The sequence below is a fragment of the Protomyctophum bolini genome, assembly GCF_963924005.1.
Source record: "Protomyctophum bolini genome assembly, chromosome: 15".
Classification (NCBI taxonomy): Eukaryota; Metazoa; Chordata; class Actinopteri; order Myctophiformes; family Myctophidae; genus Protomyctophum; species Protomyctophum bolini.
The window spans coordinates 33,575,732-33,592,934 of record NC_137876.1 but is presented as its reverse complement, the minus strand read 5'-3'; the positions used below and the strand labels follow the sequence as shown (position 1 = coordinate 33,592,934).

The following is a 17,203-nucleotide window of genomic DNA, read 5'->3' as shown; positions in this document are numbered from 1 at the left end:
GGGTGCTCCGTGTTCCATTCCCAACCATGAATGAACTGGAAGTAAAACATCTGAATCTACAATAATGTGTAATTAAAAACGCAAAGAGCCAGAACTGGGAAAAGAGGAAATGAAACTGTAGTGCCAACTGCCAAGTTCTGCCAACCAAAATTTCATTAAAATTCAACCAGAGGCACGCTCCGTGACAGAGGTTAGATTTAACGGGCAGGCGCGCGCGCATGTATACACACACACACACACACGCACACACACACGCACACGCACACACGCACACGCGCACACACACACACACACACACACACACACACACCACACACACACACTACAGCTGGTGTTCCTCCTCTCTAGCGCTCTGCTCGAGTCGTCAGCAGAGACTGACAGAAGCGGGGCGACCGGCGACCGTTGTAGCTGTGCCTGTGCGCGCTCTGCTCTCCTCTCCAGCGCGTCTTTTTTCCGCCAGCTGTCAACGCATAAACTTTGAAAGAGGGAGAAACAAAAACGTCAATAGACCGCGGCGTCGACAAAGCCCAAATCGAGAAACAATCACCGTCGACAGACAGTCCCCATCAAGAAAGAAAGACGCAAAGAAGAAGGGGGGAATTAAAACACCAAAGTCGGAGGGAAAGCGGGGGAGCCGGGAGAAAGAGGGAGCTATGCCATCTCCTGGCGAGCGGAGCCCAGTCCTCCTCTGTTCTCTGTCGGAGCCACAGCAGCATGGTGTCTCTCTCTGGACCCTGGACGCACTGCTTCGCCAGCCTCGGAAGACCACATGTTCTCCTCCTGTCGTCCACCGCCAGACCGCTGCTCCTGCTGCTCGTCCTGCTGCCCTTGCTCTCCTGTTCCCCGGAGCCCTGTCGCCTGCAGCCCTGCCACATCCTGGCGCGGATCGGACACACGGTGCGCCTCGGCGCGCTCCTGCCGACTCGCCAGCCCGTGCGGATACAGAATGCGCTCAACCGCGCCCTGGCCAGCCTCCGGCACCAGACCGGACCCGGCCCGTCCGACTCGTCGTCGGCCACGACGACCACGTCCCAGATGTCTCCCCTGCTGCCCTACAACCTCAGCCTGGAGATGGTGGCTCGGACGCCCGCGGGAGGCGACCCGGAGTCGCTGTCCCGTAGCACGTGCGAGGACCTGGTGGTCAGAGGGGTGTCCGCCGTGCTGGCGTTCCCCCGCTCCTCCGAGGAGCTGATCCAGCTGGAGTTTCTGTCCTCCTTCCTGGAGATTCCGTTCATTTCCATCCTGGAGGATACAGAGCCCCTCCGGACCAAGGTAGACAGACCGACGGTGGCTTATTTAGTTTAATTGTGCCCGTGTTCGCGCGTGTGCGTGTTTTTACATGATTGTACCTGTAGCGTCATTAGAAAATATACTGTCAGTAGGACTAGGCTATATGTAAATAGATTTATGACATTTTGGTTTTGTGTTTGTTTTGGTGACTCATGAGTCATGTGCAGCATCATGTATGACAAATATGCACTGCGCGCGCACACGCACACGCACAAACGTCATTGTAGTTGGGCTGGGCTATAATGACCAAATCAAATATCACAATGTTTAGCTTTAGCCATGATATTGATAATCTGACAATATTTTGGGCATGACTGCCTAGTACTACTACTACTGCCCTAATTTGCTAGGCAACTTTTTTGAGAAAAGGCCATTAGTAATATGGAGAGATTTGAGTAGAGAGATTTGAGTAATAACAGAATACGTATACAGATAGAAGAAGATGATATATTCCTTACAGCTATATATGATTGGTTGTTCATTTCACTCATTCTAGTGGCCTAATGACTAATAACAGAACATTCTGTGCACGTTATTGTAAAATGCAGCCTTATTTGAGCAGAGCACTTACACATACATTTTCAAATAGCTTTATATAATGGGTCCTCACTGTTGTTCAAGACATTTCCATCTGAGGTGAACTGTGGACTGTTCAAGCAAGATTTTAAACTTATTTTGTAATTTTTGAGGGGCAACGTCTAGCTTTCAGACATGAGGTCATGTGGCAGCCAAGTCTATAGACTTTTTATTCACTCTTGAGTCTCCCCCCTCCCCCGCTTTACGCATGCCCCCGTGACGTCATGTGGCAGCAAAAGACTGAGACAAGGCGCCCCTCACTTCACATGAGTATGATTTTTATGATTCAAGAACATTGGTCTCTATTTCTGCATGATTTACAGTAGTTTCCAATAGCTCAAGAAAGCCAACCGATGACATCATTGGTAGGAAGATTCCTGAACCATCACAGTCAATAAACAGAAATGGGGCCAGCTTGATGAGCATTACTGAGGACCAATTATAGGAAAGATAGGGTGGAAATTTGGTGAAGTGCTCCTTTAAGACCAGGAAAATAGATATGAAAGGAAATGTATACGATACGTATACGTTTGAATACGAAGGATTTGTTGTCATATATCATATTAGGATATCCCAAATCTAGTGTCAGGGTGTGATTGAGGAGAAGGAAGGACCGGTCCAATCGCAGTACAACGGAAAGTTGCAGAGACACGTACAGCAGCCCAAATGCAAGAGTTTGAATATGACTGGGAAGGGTTCCGAACAATGCTGACTTATCCCAATGAGCAGTGCCCTGTAGGCCAGGTGTAGCTAATCAGTGCTGAGGTGTAAAGCTTAATGGTACTGATGCACCTCAGTAATGGCACCCCTGTGTAACAAACTCAGTTAAACTAAAAGCAACCACAGACAACAGGACACAGGTGAGCACTAAGGACAATTAAAACATGATTGGCTTTGGCAGATGGTAAACGGTGCATTTAACCTATATAGTGCCTTTATCCAAGGCGCTTTTACATAGATTGTGCATTACATTCACCCATTCACACACTGATGGCGGAGGAAACTAACCTGACTCCGCCAGATTGTGGCAGTATTGAGTTCACAAGTTCCCTCCTCCTACCTTGATCTGGTCTCTCTCAAGCAGAAACGATGAACCATTTGCGCTGTGGCACAAATACGTCACCAGTCTCGTGTTGATCCTGCCTCTAGCGTCCGTATACGGCCGCATATCGTTCCGATCAGATTTTGTTCAGAGTACATCGTCCGAGAGAGACCAGATGGGAGCAGGAAGAGGAACTCACTGCTGCCACCAGCTGGCGGAGTCAGGTTAGGAGGAAACCATGCAAGGCACCAACCTGCACATCAGGAGCAATTAGGGGTTCAGCGTCTTGCTCAAGGACACTTCGACAACAACTCTGGTGGAGCCCGGGATCAAACTGTGAACCACACGGCTCCCATCTGGCTGTTCTACCGGACACTCTACCCCTGAGCCCTTAACACTAGGAACACTAGGAACACTAGGAACATAAAATAAAAGTAAAGTAAAACCTAGATACAACACAGAACTAAGACTACCCAACAACACGATTATAAAGTAAAACCCTAACTGCAACTAAAAACAGGGAGACAGAACTTGACACATGTACGACAGTCTCCTATCATATCTCAATATTATATCGATATATTGTCCAGCTATTTGCTGAAGAACATTACCTGCTACCACTGTGGCCTGTGGGGCATCTGGGGACACAATCCTCAGGGGTGATTTATCTCTGACCGTTTACAAATGGCATTATTTTGTTCATGTTCTCAGAGTTACATTAACACTGAGGATTTTATGGTGCAGCATTTTGTTTCAAATCAATTTCTTCAGAAGCCAATCTCAACAAGGGCTTGTGGAGTAGTTGTAAAAACAACACCAAACGCAGGTGCCGAAAATCCCTTTAAATTCCGCTATAAGCACATCTCCCCTCATCAAATGCAGCTTCGATCAGTTTGCTCTCTGGCGAGCTTTACCCGTGCACCTGTCAGCCCAGAGCATGCATGTTTAATGGTGGGTCTGCTTCTTGACTGTTGCCCTCTAGTGCTTCGGCATCGACGGGCGTGTTAGCCAACTAAGCCCAGTGGTTCTCAAACTTTCCAGGACCCCAATGACCCTGAGAGTGTACAAATGGAACTAATGGAACTCTATTTGTAATCTCTCAGAGTTTCAGACCTGTTAATGGTCCATTTTGGAATCCGCTCAAGGAACCCAGAGGCAGTGCTGTAGCCTATAGGTTTTTTTCCAGACGGTATACCATAATTATTCCTCGCGCAACATGCTCACATATAGGCTATACGCTCGCACATGGTCAATGGATGAAATGATTAGCAGACGGTATACGCTTTTTCCCCAAAAAAACATTTCCACAGCATACTACGCATATAGCGAAAAACGGTAGACCACCACTGCCGCCCAGAGGGTCCCTGGGCCCCACATGTGTTAGCCCGAGTAGCATGCCAAAAGCAGCTGATCTACAAGCTCACAACGTGTCATGACGCCTTGGTCTTTGGTCGGCTATTGCTGGCTCTCGACTCTATTTGACACGGAGAGGGGGTGTTTGCATAGGTAAATGTGTGTGTGTGTATTTGTATGTGCTGCTGTGTGTTTAGCGTTTAGAGCTGTGTAATTTGGCAGCAATCAGAGCGAATCAGTCAAAGTTGAAATGTTGGAGAGAGTTGTGGTGTCTGCTGTGGCTGTGGGCAACAGCCCAACAGCCTGTACCGCAGCAGGTTGTTGCGTGCTTGTGCAACTCGCTGGGTTGTGTTGGGGTGTGTGTGTGTGTGTGTGTCTGGAGGCTGGAGAACGTGTCAAGATAGATGGCCAGCCAAACAAGCTGTAAATACAACAATGCACCCTGACCTCACAGCCCAAAATCCTTAAATTCCACTGTGAGTCCCTCATGTTATGTATGCGCGTGCGTGCGTGTGTATGTGTGTCCATGTTAGTATTCCTCTCAGCAGGCCAGGCTGTTTGCCAGTCAGTCAATCCAACTTCATATCTCTATCCAACTTCTCTATCTGACTGTGCAGTCAAGTGCGACACACACACTCACCTAAGAGACATGCGCACACCCACACACCCACACCCTCGCCTAAGATGCATGCGTGCATGCAGAGACACAAACACACACATATTATTCCTCAACCATGAAGACAGCATCAGAAAGACAGAGAAGCAATCTATATCGTAAGCCTGCAATCTCTGTCCATGTTATGTCTCTCTGTCAAGCCATGGATCGCTTATTTCCATTTCAGAAATGTTCGTAGTAGAAATTGTCAGGAATCACAGCACTTGAGGAATGTCACCAATGCAAGGAGATATAGAGACTTAGAAAGTGCTGGAAGAGAGTGTGTGTGTGAGAGAGAATGATAGAGACATAATGAGAGAGAGAGAGAAAGAGAGAGAGGGAATGGGGCAAAGAGAGCAGGAGAGTCAGAGTGAATAAGAGAATGCAAGGGACAGGGAGGGGAGGTGTTCTGTCATTAGTTAAGCAGAGCTGTGCCACTGAGCAAAAATAAAGAAACAAGGAGCTCTCTCTCTCTCTCTCTCTCTCTCTCTCTCTCTCTCTCTCTCTCTCTCTCTCTCAACTCCTTCTCTTTCTCCCTCTCTCCTCTCTCTGTGTCTGTCTGTCCATCCACCCATTTACCATTCGTCCTTCCGTCCGTCCGTCTGTGGTTATTGGTATGCATGCCATGCATGCATCTGTGCGTGTGCGGCTGTGCGCACGCTTGCATGCTAGTGTGCATTTCAGTGACTGGTGGACATCGTGTTCTCTGGATCCCTGTCTGTCTGTCTGTCTGTCTGTCTGTCTCCCTGTAAGTGTCCCTCTGAGTCTGTCCCTCTCACTTTCTCTCTCTCTCTCTCCATCATTATTTCGCTGTCTGTCTCTCTCTCACTCTTTCTCTGTCTCTTCCTGCCTGCCTGTCTCACCGTCAGTCTCTCTGCCAAGGGTACTCCCTATACTTAGACAGGTTGGGTGGGTAAGAGCAGAGACAGGGTTGCTTGGGTCAACATGGAAGGAAGTTATTTATCTGGCTGTACATACAATGAATTGGCTTTGTTCGCTCGGCAGATAGCGAGACATGCAAACAGGAGATAAAATTCTTATTAAAATTCTTATTTACAAGTTGGTGGCAAGGGACAGGAGGCGCGCCCTGAGGGGAGGGGAGGTTTGGGATGTAGAGTGACAAACAAAACGAACAGCACTGCCAAGGAAATGAACCGAATCCATCACAGATTCATCCTGAAAATGAGGATTTGGTTTTCTTTTTTAATAAAAACACAATATATTTTTCTCTTCTACATTTTCTGGTGTTTCGCAGTGCAAATTTCATGTGATGCCATGTGTTTCTGGATAATTGAACTCTCCACTTGAGATTAGGTTATAAGAGAGAGAGGAAGTATAAAATCCGGAGTGTTAACGCTCCACATTTTACAGGGTAGATGGACAGAGACAAAAGAGAGAGACTGAGATAAGAGAATGACAAGGAGAATGAGAGTGGGAGACAGACAGACATGATGCTGATGATGATGAGAGAGGACAAGAGCCTGTGTCCATCCATGGCATCTCTCCCTCTCTCTCTCTCCCTCTCTCTCTCTGCTTAGTCAGACCCAGAGCAGTGGGACTTGGCTGTGTCTCAGTGAGGAAGTGCTTATTCCACCCAAACTACTTAAGCTAATTAGAAGCACTGGGCGACCCCCGACTGTAAATCTCCCCAGTCCATCTAGCCGTGCCCTGGGATGGGATGGGACAGGGTGGGAGGAGCCAAAGGAGGGCGACAGGAGAGAAGGAGGGAGGGAGGATCCGGGGAAGATTAAAAAAGAAAAAAATGAAATGGGTTTTTCCTCTCTCATCAGGGCTACTATGGGCATTCGGGGGAGGTGAATCGGCCATCAGCAACCATTCAATGGATGAGGTTCGGGAATGAGTTTGTGGACATTTGATGTTGTAGAGTGCTGGGGTTTGCTGGTAACCTTGATTAACCCGGACCTCATGGATGACAACAGTTTTTTTCCCCTTCTTTTTAAGTGGTGCAACCACTTCCTTACGCAGCTTTGTGTGTCTGTGGGTGGCTGGCTGGCTGTGTCCGTCCCTGGCTGGGTCTAAGCACGAAAATAGCGTTTGGTTGGTTTTCACAACCAAGTGTCACTGTTGAGCAGCCTAACACATGCACACATATTAACTGTATGATGATTTCGGGTGTGACAGTACAGTACAGTACAGTACAGTACAGTACAGTGACAGTACAGTACAGTACAGTACAGTACAGTACAGTACAGTACAGTACAGTACAGTACAGTACAGTACAGTACAGTAGAGGGATCCCCACACGGTAACTCTGTCATTTCTCAACCGTTTCGGACGCGGGGCAGCTTGCCGGAACCGGGCCGGCACCCTGGGCTCGTTCCTGTAGGTCTGGAAGTTTCGGGGACCCCCCGGGGACACCCACATGGAGTTGCACCACGTACTTCGCACAGGTGTGATTTTTTTTCTTCACAAATGCAGGAAGATCATTCACCCAGTGTAGGTTCACTTTGCAGCAATGCCCTGCTTCACTCTCACATAGTGACACGTTCACACCTGTGAGCTGCTCAGTTATTATCTTCCCCTCCTATACCAATCCAGGTTACTAAACTGGGAACCTTTTGGCCACACATGCACACCTACAAAGATTAAGGACACGCAAATCCTGTATATGAACAATATTTCAACCGGGAAAGTTAAAGTAATTTTTGGCATTTCTTGTGTTGATTTTCAACCACACTTAAAAACCCTATAATGGCCTATACAGTATATTGACCGGGGTCCACCTGCGACATAACATTTAGCTCTCAATCAGTCACTTGAGCTTGTAGATCTGCCATTTGTATGCGCAGAGCAACACTAGCTTTCATGTGGTTAATTGGAGAGGAAAACTAAACATTCCCTCAACCTTGGTAATTTTTTTATATATGTGGTTTTAATGAAATGCACTCTGCCCCCTATACATAGTTTTAATATGCACTCTACCCCTATACCGGTTATATGAGCTGATAACATAATAATTTTGTGGATCATGACTTCTTTTCCTACAATGTATTCACACAGCAAGAGATTGGGAGGAAAGTGGTATTGCTGATTCCTCAGTGTGATTAGGCAGGAAGGGGGATGCTAGTCGGAATTCATTATTTGTCAGTCAGTCTTCACACTGTGCGCACAGCATTTTCTCTCTCTAGCTTAGTTACTGTCGCATTTATACTCACAGATACAGAAAGGTATTATTGAAATGTGGCACGGAACGCAATCACGTGGCATTCTATAATCATGCGTTTCACAGCGGGATTATGAATGGCAGTTGTGGTTTGGCGCTTTGCGGTTTAGCGACTGTGCTTTAGCTGGCTGCTGTCACGGTGCACCCATTAAAAAAAAAGAAAAAAGGATGTAAATCACGAGGCATATTTAACAAAATTTCACTGGGTTTGTTTCCGACTGCAATTACTTCTCATCTTTACCTATCAAAACTTTAGCAATTTTTACTTCTGTATGCGTTCACACATCAGGAATTCAGCTGCTTCTTCTGTTGCGCTTAATGCAAGCCCCTCCAGACAAGAGCGTGCCTAACATATAAATGCAACATGTAAATGAGTAGCGATTACAGCCTCCTTCCTGCAGTTCAGCCTCTGACAGCCTCCTCCAATGTGTTAAACTCCACTGAAATACAGTAAACATCTTACAGATGTAACATCTTTTTTAGGAACAGCAATGTCCCTATGTCCATCCCTATGTATGTCCCTATGTTTAGAGTACCAGTAGAGGCAAAAGTGGCACTGTTGTGCTAGAAACAGAGAGAGAGAGTTGCACTGTTGCCTGCTAATTACAATGTGGAGCGTGCATGTGTGTGAGAGAGAGAGAGAGAGAGAGAGAGAGAGAGAGAGATAAAGAGTGTGTGTTGTCTGCAAATTCCCCCACACAGTAACTCTGTCATTTCTCGACCGTTTCGGACGCGGGGCGGCCTGCCGGAACCGGGCCGGCACCCTGGGTGCGTTCCCACACGGAGTTGTCTTGTAAATAAGTGTAAATACATATACTATTATACTTGTGTGGAAATTAGTGAGTTTTGACACTTGTGACATGAATTATGACAAACCTAACAGTTTATTATATTATGTTGACTGTGGAATTTGGTTGTATTCTGCAATGACAATAGACATCGTATCAGCTTACTATACGCAATGCAGTGAGCTTTGTTCTTATAGATCTGCTATCTTGGCTGAATGTTCACCCCAGAATAGGGACAATAGGACAATAGGACAATAGGTTTTATGTGGTTACGGCTGAATTACACAGTGAAACACATTAATGTGACAAATTATTCCTATACTTCAATAAGTTTGATTCCGATTGGCAGTTATTGTTTTGGTATAGGGAAGTAATATTCCGCCCCGGCCATCTATCCATCCAACAGTCTTATAAGTCTTTCATTAACGCACTCCATTTTTAAATGCCCCGGCTCATTCTTCTCAGTAAAATGAAGATTAGTGCAGTAAAAAAAACCAATTTGCCCCTTTGAATGAAATTACATATTAATCCTGAGACCCTGCTGAATAGGACGCATTGTGGCTCTGGGCTAGCCTCACTCTCTGAGGAGTCAGGACACACATGCACGTCACACTCACATACACTTAATACACACAGGCATGCATTCCTGTATATGTATGCATGTATGAACAGTACACTGGAATTGTGCATGCACACCTGCATTGGTTATTCCCCAAGGCGCACACACACACACACACACACACACACACACACACACACACACACACACACACACACACACACACACACACACACACACACACACACACACACACACACACACACACACACACACACACACACACACACACACACACACACACACACCAATGATGGGCACACACACTCATGGTAGTTGGTGCTCAGGTTATTAAACCCTAATGAAGCTGCTTCCAAGAGCTGCAGTGCCTCTGTGTTCCTCAGAGATGACGAAGGGGGATTTGTCTCTCCAAGCCCCAACACAGAGGAACAAATGAGGGGGAGAGAGAGAGAGAGAGACAGAGAGACAGAGAGACAGACAGACAGAGAGACAGAGAGACAGAGAGGCAGGGACAAAATGCATGTCGAGCCAGGGCTGCGGGCGAAACTGACAGCTTGAGACGACCAGGGCCACTCACTACAAACAGCTCAAAGCGGCATTCTCTTCATTAGGCTTGTGATGACAGTCAAACGTGGTCCTGCACTGAGCCGGATTAATTGAGCGAAGAAGAAACGGCACCGTGCTGCTGTACTATAAAGAGTCTAAGCGACTGTCTTGTCGTTATAGCAGCTTTGGACGTGCACGGTGTGCTTGGCGGTTAGGGCTGCTAAAGGGATATTTCACTTTAAAAAAGAAATTGTGATAATTTTATCGTCTACGCAGACTCATGACAGTTCAGTATTTAGATATTTGATATTCATTTTACCTGACCGGCCCCTTTATAAACACATTGTAAAAAGGTCATGGAAAACACCCAACCTTTTTCCTGGTGACTGATATTGTCCTTCTAATACGTGAGGGGGTTTGTCATTTACTGTTTTCATAATTTGTAATACTTGTTTTTCTGGAGCGTTCTTTGCATGCGAGAAGCGAGGTTGCGTGCACACATCCGCCTGGGTGACGGCAGACTGCTGGGTGAGTGCTGGCGCACCTATGGTCGCAAAAATATAAATGAAAACAGTAAATGAAGAAAACACGCCCCCCTCACGTATTAGAAGGACAATATCAGTCACCAGAAAAAAGTTTGGGTGTTTTCGATTAATCTATCATGGTTAAAATGAAGTTTGAAGTTATATCAAATATCTGAATACTGAATCGAGTAACTTAAAAACGGTCTGGATTGTTCACATAAGCCTGATTAGACGGTAAAATGAAAGTGAAATATCCCTCGGGAGGGTGTTTTTTGTGTTCACTCAGTGTTGTGTGTGTTGCATGTGCTCAGGCTGTAGCCCGAAAGAGAAAGGCACGGGTGAGTAACGTGCTGTGGTGCTATCCACGCATCGCTGGTGCGTTTGTTTTTCTTGAGGGGCAGGTATGGGGCGGCGGCGCAAACAGAATGGAAGCAGAGCACTGAAGGATGGAAGCAGGCAAACAGAGGAAGGGGAGGGAGGGTGGTTGATGTGAGGGAAACAGAGAGGTGACGAAATGAAAGATGAAGTAGAGGTAGTAAAGACAAGGGCCGTCTCACGAATGCAAGGATGAATGGATAGATGGGTCACAGTTATCACAGTATAGTCTTAGGGCTCCTCATGTCCACATGTCGAAGTGTCCTTGGGCAAGACGCTGAACCCTACATTGCCTCCAATGAGTTGGTCGGTGTGAGCTTGCCACCATTGGTGTGTGAATGTGGCGTGCGAACAGGACTGTTCGCCGCTTCACCTCCCAATGTATGAATGAATGAACCATTGTAAAGCGCTTTGAGCACTTGGAAAAGCGCTATAAAAATGCATTCATTATTAGTTTAACTCTGAGTGTAACAATGAACCTGTGTGTATGGGCCCAGTTAAATTAACATTGAGCATGGAGAGAGGGATGCAGGAAGTCATAGGAGGATGGACGGGGAGAGGGAGAGGCAGAGAGAGGGAGCAACGAAATGAAGAATGGATGAAGCTTGAGTGGAAAATAGAGAGGGGTTATAGGAAAGGAGCGTGGAGGGAGTGGCGGTGGTGGAAGGACTAATGCAGGGACGCAGGCGGTATACGTGACGTACGTACCGTATATGGAGAGAAGAAAGGATGGATGGGTGGAGGGAAGGAGTGGTGGAGCATTAGAGGATGGATGGGTGGAGGGAAGGAGTGGTGGAGCATTAGAGGAGCAACACTGGGGGGCACGTAAAGGTTTGCAGCCCGGAATGGAAGGAGAAGCCATGGAACGGATGGGGGGGGGGGGGGCAGGGACTGAACGGGCAGAGTAATAACAGGGATAAATGGAGGTATAGAGAGGGAAGGAATGATTGAGTGAATTAGAGTGGCGGAGGGAGGCCTGGGCCTGCGTGCTCCCTCTTCCATTGAGGAGTTTGATGAAGGCGGTTTTATCTGCGGTGTGCCAGTTCATTAGAGGATTACGCACTGATAACTTACACTTATCACTGATTGAAAGAAGAAAGAAAAGAAAAAACAGCGCACACGTACACCACAAAAAGCACAAACCCCATAGAGAAAACACATAGAAGTCCTATGGACAATGGTACACACAGTACACACGCACGCACATATAAAAAGCTGCACAAATCGATGACCACACATACAAGCACATATAAAAACCTGCACAAATCAATAACCACACATACAGTACACAGAAGATATAGTACACTATATGGACTACCACACACACACACACCCAGCCAATCCTCCTTTCCCGCCTCCCTCCGCCCTCACACACCTGTATATTCCGACAATACAACTGTTTAGCGGTAATCGTGTGGGGTGGGGTGTGGGGGGGGTGGGGGGTGACTATAGTAGGTTGACTAGCCATGTGAGAAAGCCTGCCATGGCCAGGTGTGCTTGGTAGATAAGGACAGACGGACAGCAGGTCCAACAGGTCACAGGTGGGATGACACTATAGGCCACTGGCTGACGAACGGACAGATAAGTGTGGGACGGACAAACAGAGAGAGATAGAAGAGTATATTAAACGAGCGGTTCTCAAACTTTAATCATGTCAAATACCCACAAATTCTATATGTATTTGCTGCGGACCTACATCAGAAAATATTTATAGATAGTATAAGATTTGTGCTGTCAAAAATATAAAAATGTTTCACATTCAAGATTTCTTTTTGAAAATGTGTCTTTCACCATCAAACTTTCCAGCTCGATGACTGCAGTATCCAGCTTTAAATGCTCTGATATAGGCCAATTAGATTATATTTTCACCGTGGTCTCAGATTCATGCTTCAGATTTGGAGTTCAGCATAATCATCAATCCAAAGGTTGTTACGTCTGAATTGGTTATCCAAGTAATTTGTTTTAGAGGTCAGGTCGGCAGGAGAGGACAGAATATTACCCAGCTCAATGTTAACTGATTTGTAGGAATTGAGCGATGTACATCATTTGCACCAATCAGTAGTTATTTTTCTGCCTGTGAATACTAGGCTCTGAGTAATCAACGTCATCGTCACGACTTCTTCTAGTCTTTGTGAAATGTATTTTATTGGTTGAGCAATTAATGTACTACTGAGAGTGATACGAACCCTTTTTGTTGGCACGATCACCCTTATAAGCTAGTGTAGCAGTGTAGATAGGTTAACAATAGAACGCTGTCAAAGTTCTTGATCCATTCGAGTGCTCTCAATTGCAGTGTGGCATTAGTAATTTCAGTGCAGCATTAAACTGATTAAAATGCACAAAGTCGTATTTGTATAGCGTTCTTGGGAGCAATTTAAAACTTTGGGAGCATTTTGCACCTCACAGCATGCAGCACAAAACAGGAAAATGAATGTAAATGTACACTCTGGGTATTTACTTATTGAAGTCTTTAAGCCAAGCAGTTGCCTCCGGATCTGCAGTATGGAGGGAGACTAATCCTCCTTTTAGTCTTTGGAGAGGGCAAGCTCTAAACATGTGCTTCTTTTTATTGCTCCTCTCCACAAGCACAAAGTGGGCATGGCCCACTGCCCCATTTGTGAAGGCTGGTTAAGCAGGGGCCATGTCCGCTCCTGAATCAATTAAAGATGGAGTGCCGTGATTCTTTTCAGGTACTATGATTATACTAGGAAGATTTTTACATTTTTAAATTTTTCTAGAAACTGTACAGAAAGTGTAATTTTTTTTTATTTTATGTGGCCACACCAGTTCATTAAGTATACCTGGTTTTCACCTTATCACCACCCACCTGAACTTAAGCCTCGCCCACAGCTGTTGTATGATAAGGCATTCAGCTTTGAGGAAGAAACCAAAAATACACAGGGAAGAATATTATAGCCACAATATTAGAGAGAGAGTGAAATTAAACAGATGGCGGCCAGTCACGGCTGAGAGAATGTCAGAACGAGGTTAACCAAACACCCAGCAGTGGGATGATAGGGGAGGGAGAGACAGACAGACATGAAGGAGAGATAAATAGACATTTGAAGAAGTGTAGCCTGAGCTAACGTGTTAGGTTTCTGGTCTAGAGGGGTGGGTCGCGGGTGAGATTTCTGCACGCCATGATTGGATCTCACCGATCTGTCCGTCAGCCCCGGCCCCTCCTCTCCCCCCTATAGTGCAGCGCTACGCCACATCATTTGGAGCGACGCCCACCCGAAAGGGTTGACTCCAACTTCAGAGCGGCCAATGCGTTCTCCCAGGCTTTGGATTTTTGCGCAGACAAAAATGAAAGCCTGGGTACCGAGGCTAGAAGAAGTGAGACTGAGGGAACTATGTAAGTAGCCTTGCCGAGCCAGGACACTCCACAAGGCCACTGAGCTGGTGAGGGAACTATGTGTAGAAGGAGAAACAACAACAAAATCTTGATGGGTGACAAAGGGATGCATGAGAGAGGGAGGGAGATGAAAAGGCAGATTATTGCACGGACCAAGACTTTGCAAGACTTGGATTTAGAGAGTATAAGAATACAAGAGAGAGACAGGGGAACAGACCGAGAGGGAGAGAGAGAGATACACAGTATGAGAAGAACACTAAGAATTGGCAACTATAAACATTGAAAAAGTAACAGTGAAGAGGAGAGAGATATACAAACAGTTGGACGAGAGCGAGTGAGGGAAACGGCAGGAGTTGGAAAGAAATAGCGAGCTGTCACAGATGAAACAATGTAAGGAACAGATGAGGCGCGGACAGGAGGATAGGAGGATAGGTTGATGCTGAGCTCTACTGTGGTAACTCTACTACACTTCCTCTTTTTGTGTTTGGATTTGCCAAGAAAACAGCAGTGAGTTGAGTTACAACAACCCATCTGGATGGGTTTCAACACCAGCTGCCTATAGCCGTCTGTAAGATAACAGTCACGCACAGATGCAACAAGACAGATACGGTCTGTAGCACACACACACACACACACACACACACACACACACACACACACACACACACACACACACACACACATACACACACACACACACACACGTCTATGAACACACAGATGGGGCGTCTGAAGCTTAGTGGGTAGAGACACCGTCTGGTATAATTGGTAGGTCACTGGTTCGCTTCCCCGCCCGCCGTCTAATAGCTACCCCCCAAGCACTCATCATGCCTGTCTGAGCAGCCATCAGCTGGGTGAAGCTGAAACCGAATTTACCTACACAAACCATGCACAAACTGCTCACACTCATACACGCTAGAAAAGGTTATATCCCAGCGCATCTGTCACACACACACACTCACACACTCACACACTCACACACACACACACACACACACAGAGTTATCATCTGTTGGCAATGTTACCCCAGAGTTTTGTCCGTCTGCATCTGATGACCTCTGTGTTTGAGCTGCCTCCATAAAACAGAGGCTGTATGGAGCTAACAGATTAACTCTGAGTGATCGGCCTGGACCAGCAGGCAGGCTCTCAGCCGGTGCTGGTGCTGCTGGTGGAGGTGGTGGTGTTGGGGCAGTGCAGTGGAGATGTCAATACGGATGAGCTATATGGACACACAAGGCCCCCCTTCCGACAGCAACGATATTCATATTCACGTAGCATCAGCTGCAAACAGTGCCTCTATAATAGGACAGAAGCAGACAGGCGGACACACGCAGGGATAGGAGGAGGAGAGAGGGAGACCGGGAGAAAGAAGAGTTGTTGGCAGCCAGGGCAGGTGTGAGTATATGTGCTGGATAGATGGATGGATGGAGAGATATAGAGAGGGATGGAGGGGGGTTGAAGGAGACTGCATGAAGGGAAAAGAACTAGGGAGAGTTCAAGAAAGAGGATGCAGCTGCTAGGGAAATTGAAGCCACTGAAGTGTGTGTGTGTGTGTGTGTGTGTGTGTGTGTGTGTGTGTGTGTGTGTGTGTGTGTGTGTGTGTGTGTGTGTGTGTGTGTGTGTGTGCGTGTGTGTATGTGGGGGGGGGGGGGGTAATAGTGGACAAGAAGGGGTAGTTACCATACAAGCACAGAGCAAGTGACTGACGAGGAGACTGCAGTGAGAAGAAGACTGAGAGCGAGAGACAGTAAGTAAGAGTGAGAGGTGGAGAGGAGAAATTCTGATTAAATTGGTCCCCAGATGTTTCCTTCCACGGTGTCCTTGGTGACAGAGGGCAGACGATCCTCTAGACACACTCTGTGACTCAGATTCACTGCCTCCCCTCATCTTCTGCCAAGTCACCCTATAGAACCGCACGCAGCCATAGTAGCTCTCATACAGTAATTAGATCTGCAGCGTGCATCCATTTCGCAGTCACACACGCTGCAGAATGCCAGAGCAGGCTCGCACACAAAACAAAATGAATAAGTGGAATTAAATAGCAATATTGCAACTCGGAACTTCTCATCTAATCTTTAACCCGCAGGCGTAGTGTCCGTCTTTTGAGACCCTCGGGCAGCTGCAAACGAGAAGGGGAAACTTGGGTTTTCAGCATAATTCCTCCTCAGTTGGAGTGATAGCAGGTACAGTATGATATAACAATGCTGTAACGCTGCAGGCAAGAGGTTAAAAGTATATAGAACCGAAACGAGGTGTATAGCGATGTAAGTTACAAAGCAGTAGAGATACCTCGAGTAGGGCATAGAATGGAAGTAATCATAGAATGGAACTACAGTAATCTTAACACAGAGATATCTCAGTCAGGAGTGACGGGCAGAGGCATCGCATTTTCATTCATGACGAGTAGAGTGGATAATAGGACAGAAATGGCACAGGAATTCTTATTTCAACAATGGTGGTTGTCACTTGAGACATGCTTCCATAGAATATTGAAAGTGATGGAAATGAGCCCAGGTAGGAACAGCTTGTGGGGGTAGCCCAGTGGTGTCGGAGGCAGCAGCCTTAGTTTACCCAAATTTCATCCGAAAAGGTTTTTCTTTTTACAGTTTTTCATGAATGTTAACACACAAAAATCTAAAAACTTGCCACAATTTGCACAACCTTCACTTCATGTACCTAATCGCTCGACACAATTTGCACTACATCACACTCCCTTATCTGCATTAGACTCTGACTTTCCTTCTCTACACTCTGATCAATTACACAACACCTTGTTGTACAAACACTACACACAGACACAATGTTCAGTGTTGCACACACTTCTCCCATAAAATCTCAAAGCATCAAAGCAACACATAGTCAAATCTGTGAACATTCTGGTGAGCAATTTGCAATCAGGACTGCAGCATAAAGGGAGAGCCTTGAAGAGATGGAC

The 17,203-nt window shown here is 46.4% G+C and overlaps 1 protein-coding gene across 1 annotated transcript in view; it reads left to right on the top strand.

Annotated features, from left to right (window-relative positions):
- The first annotated feature begins 478 nt into the window (after window positions 1–478).
- grin3ba (glutamate receptor, ionotropic, N-methyl-D-aspartate 3Ba) overlaps window positions 479–17,203 on the top strand; it is a 103,713-nt gene continuing 86,988 nt past the window's right edge. The window contains exon 1 of the mRNA XM_080783615.1: window positions 479–1,272. Coding sequence (XP_080639741.1) covers window positions 715–1,272 — 558 coding nt within the window. The 5' untranslated portion in view covers window positions 479–714. The remainder of the gene's footprint in view (window positions 1,273–17,203) is intronic.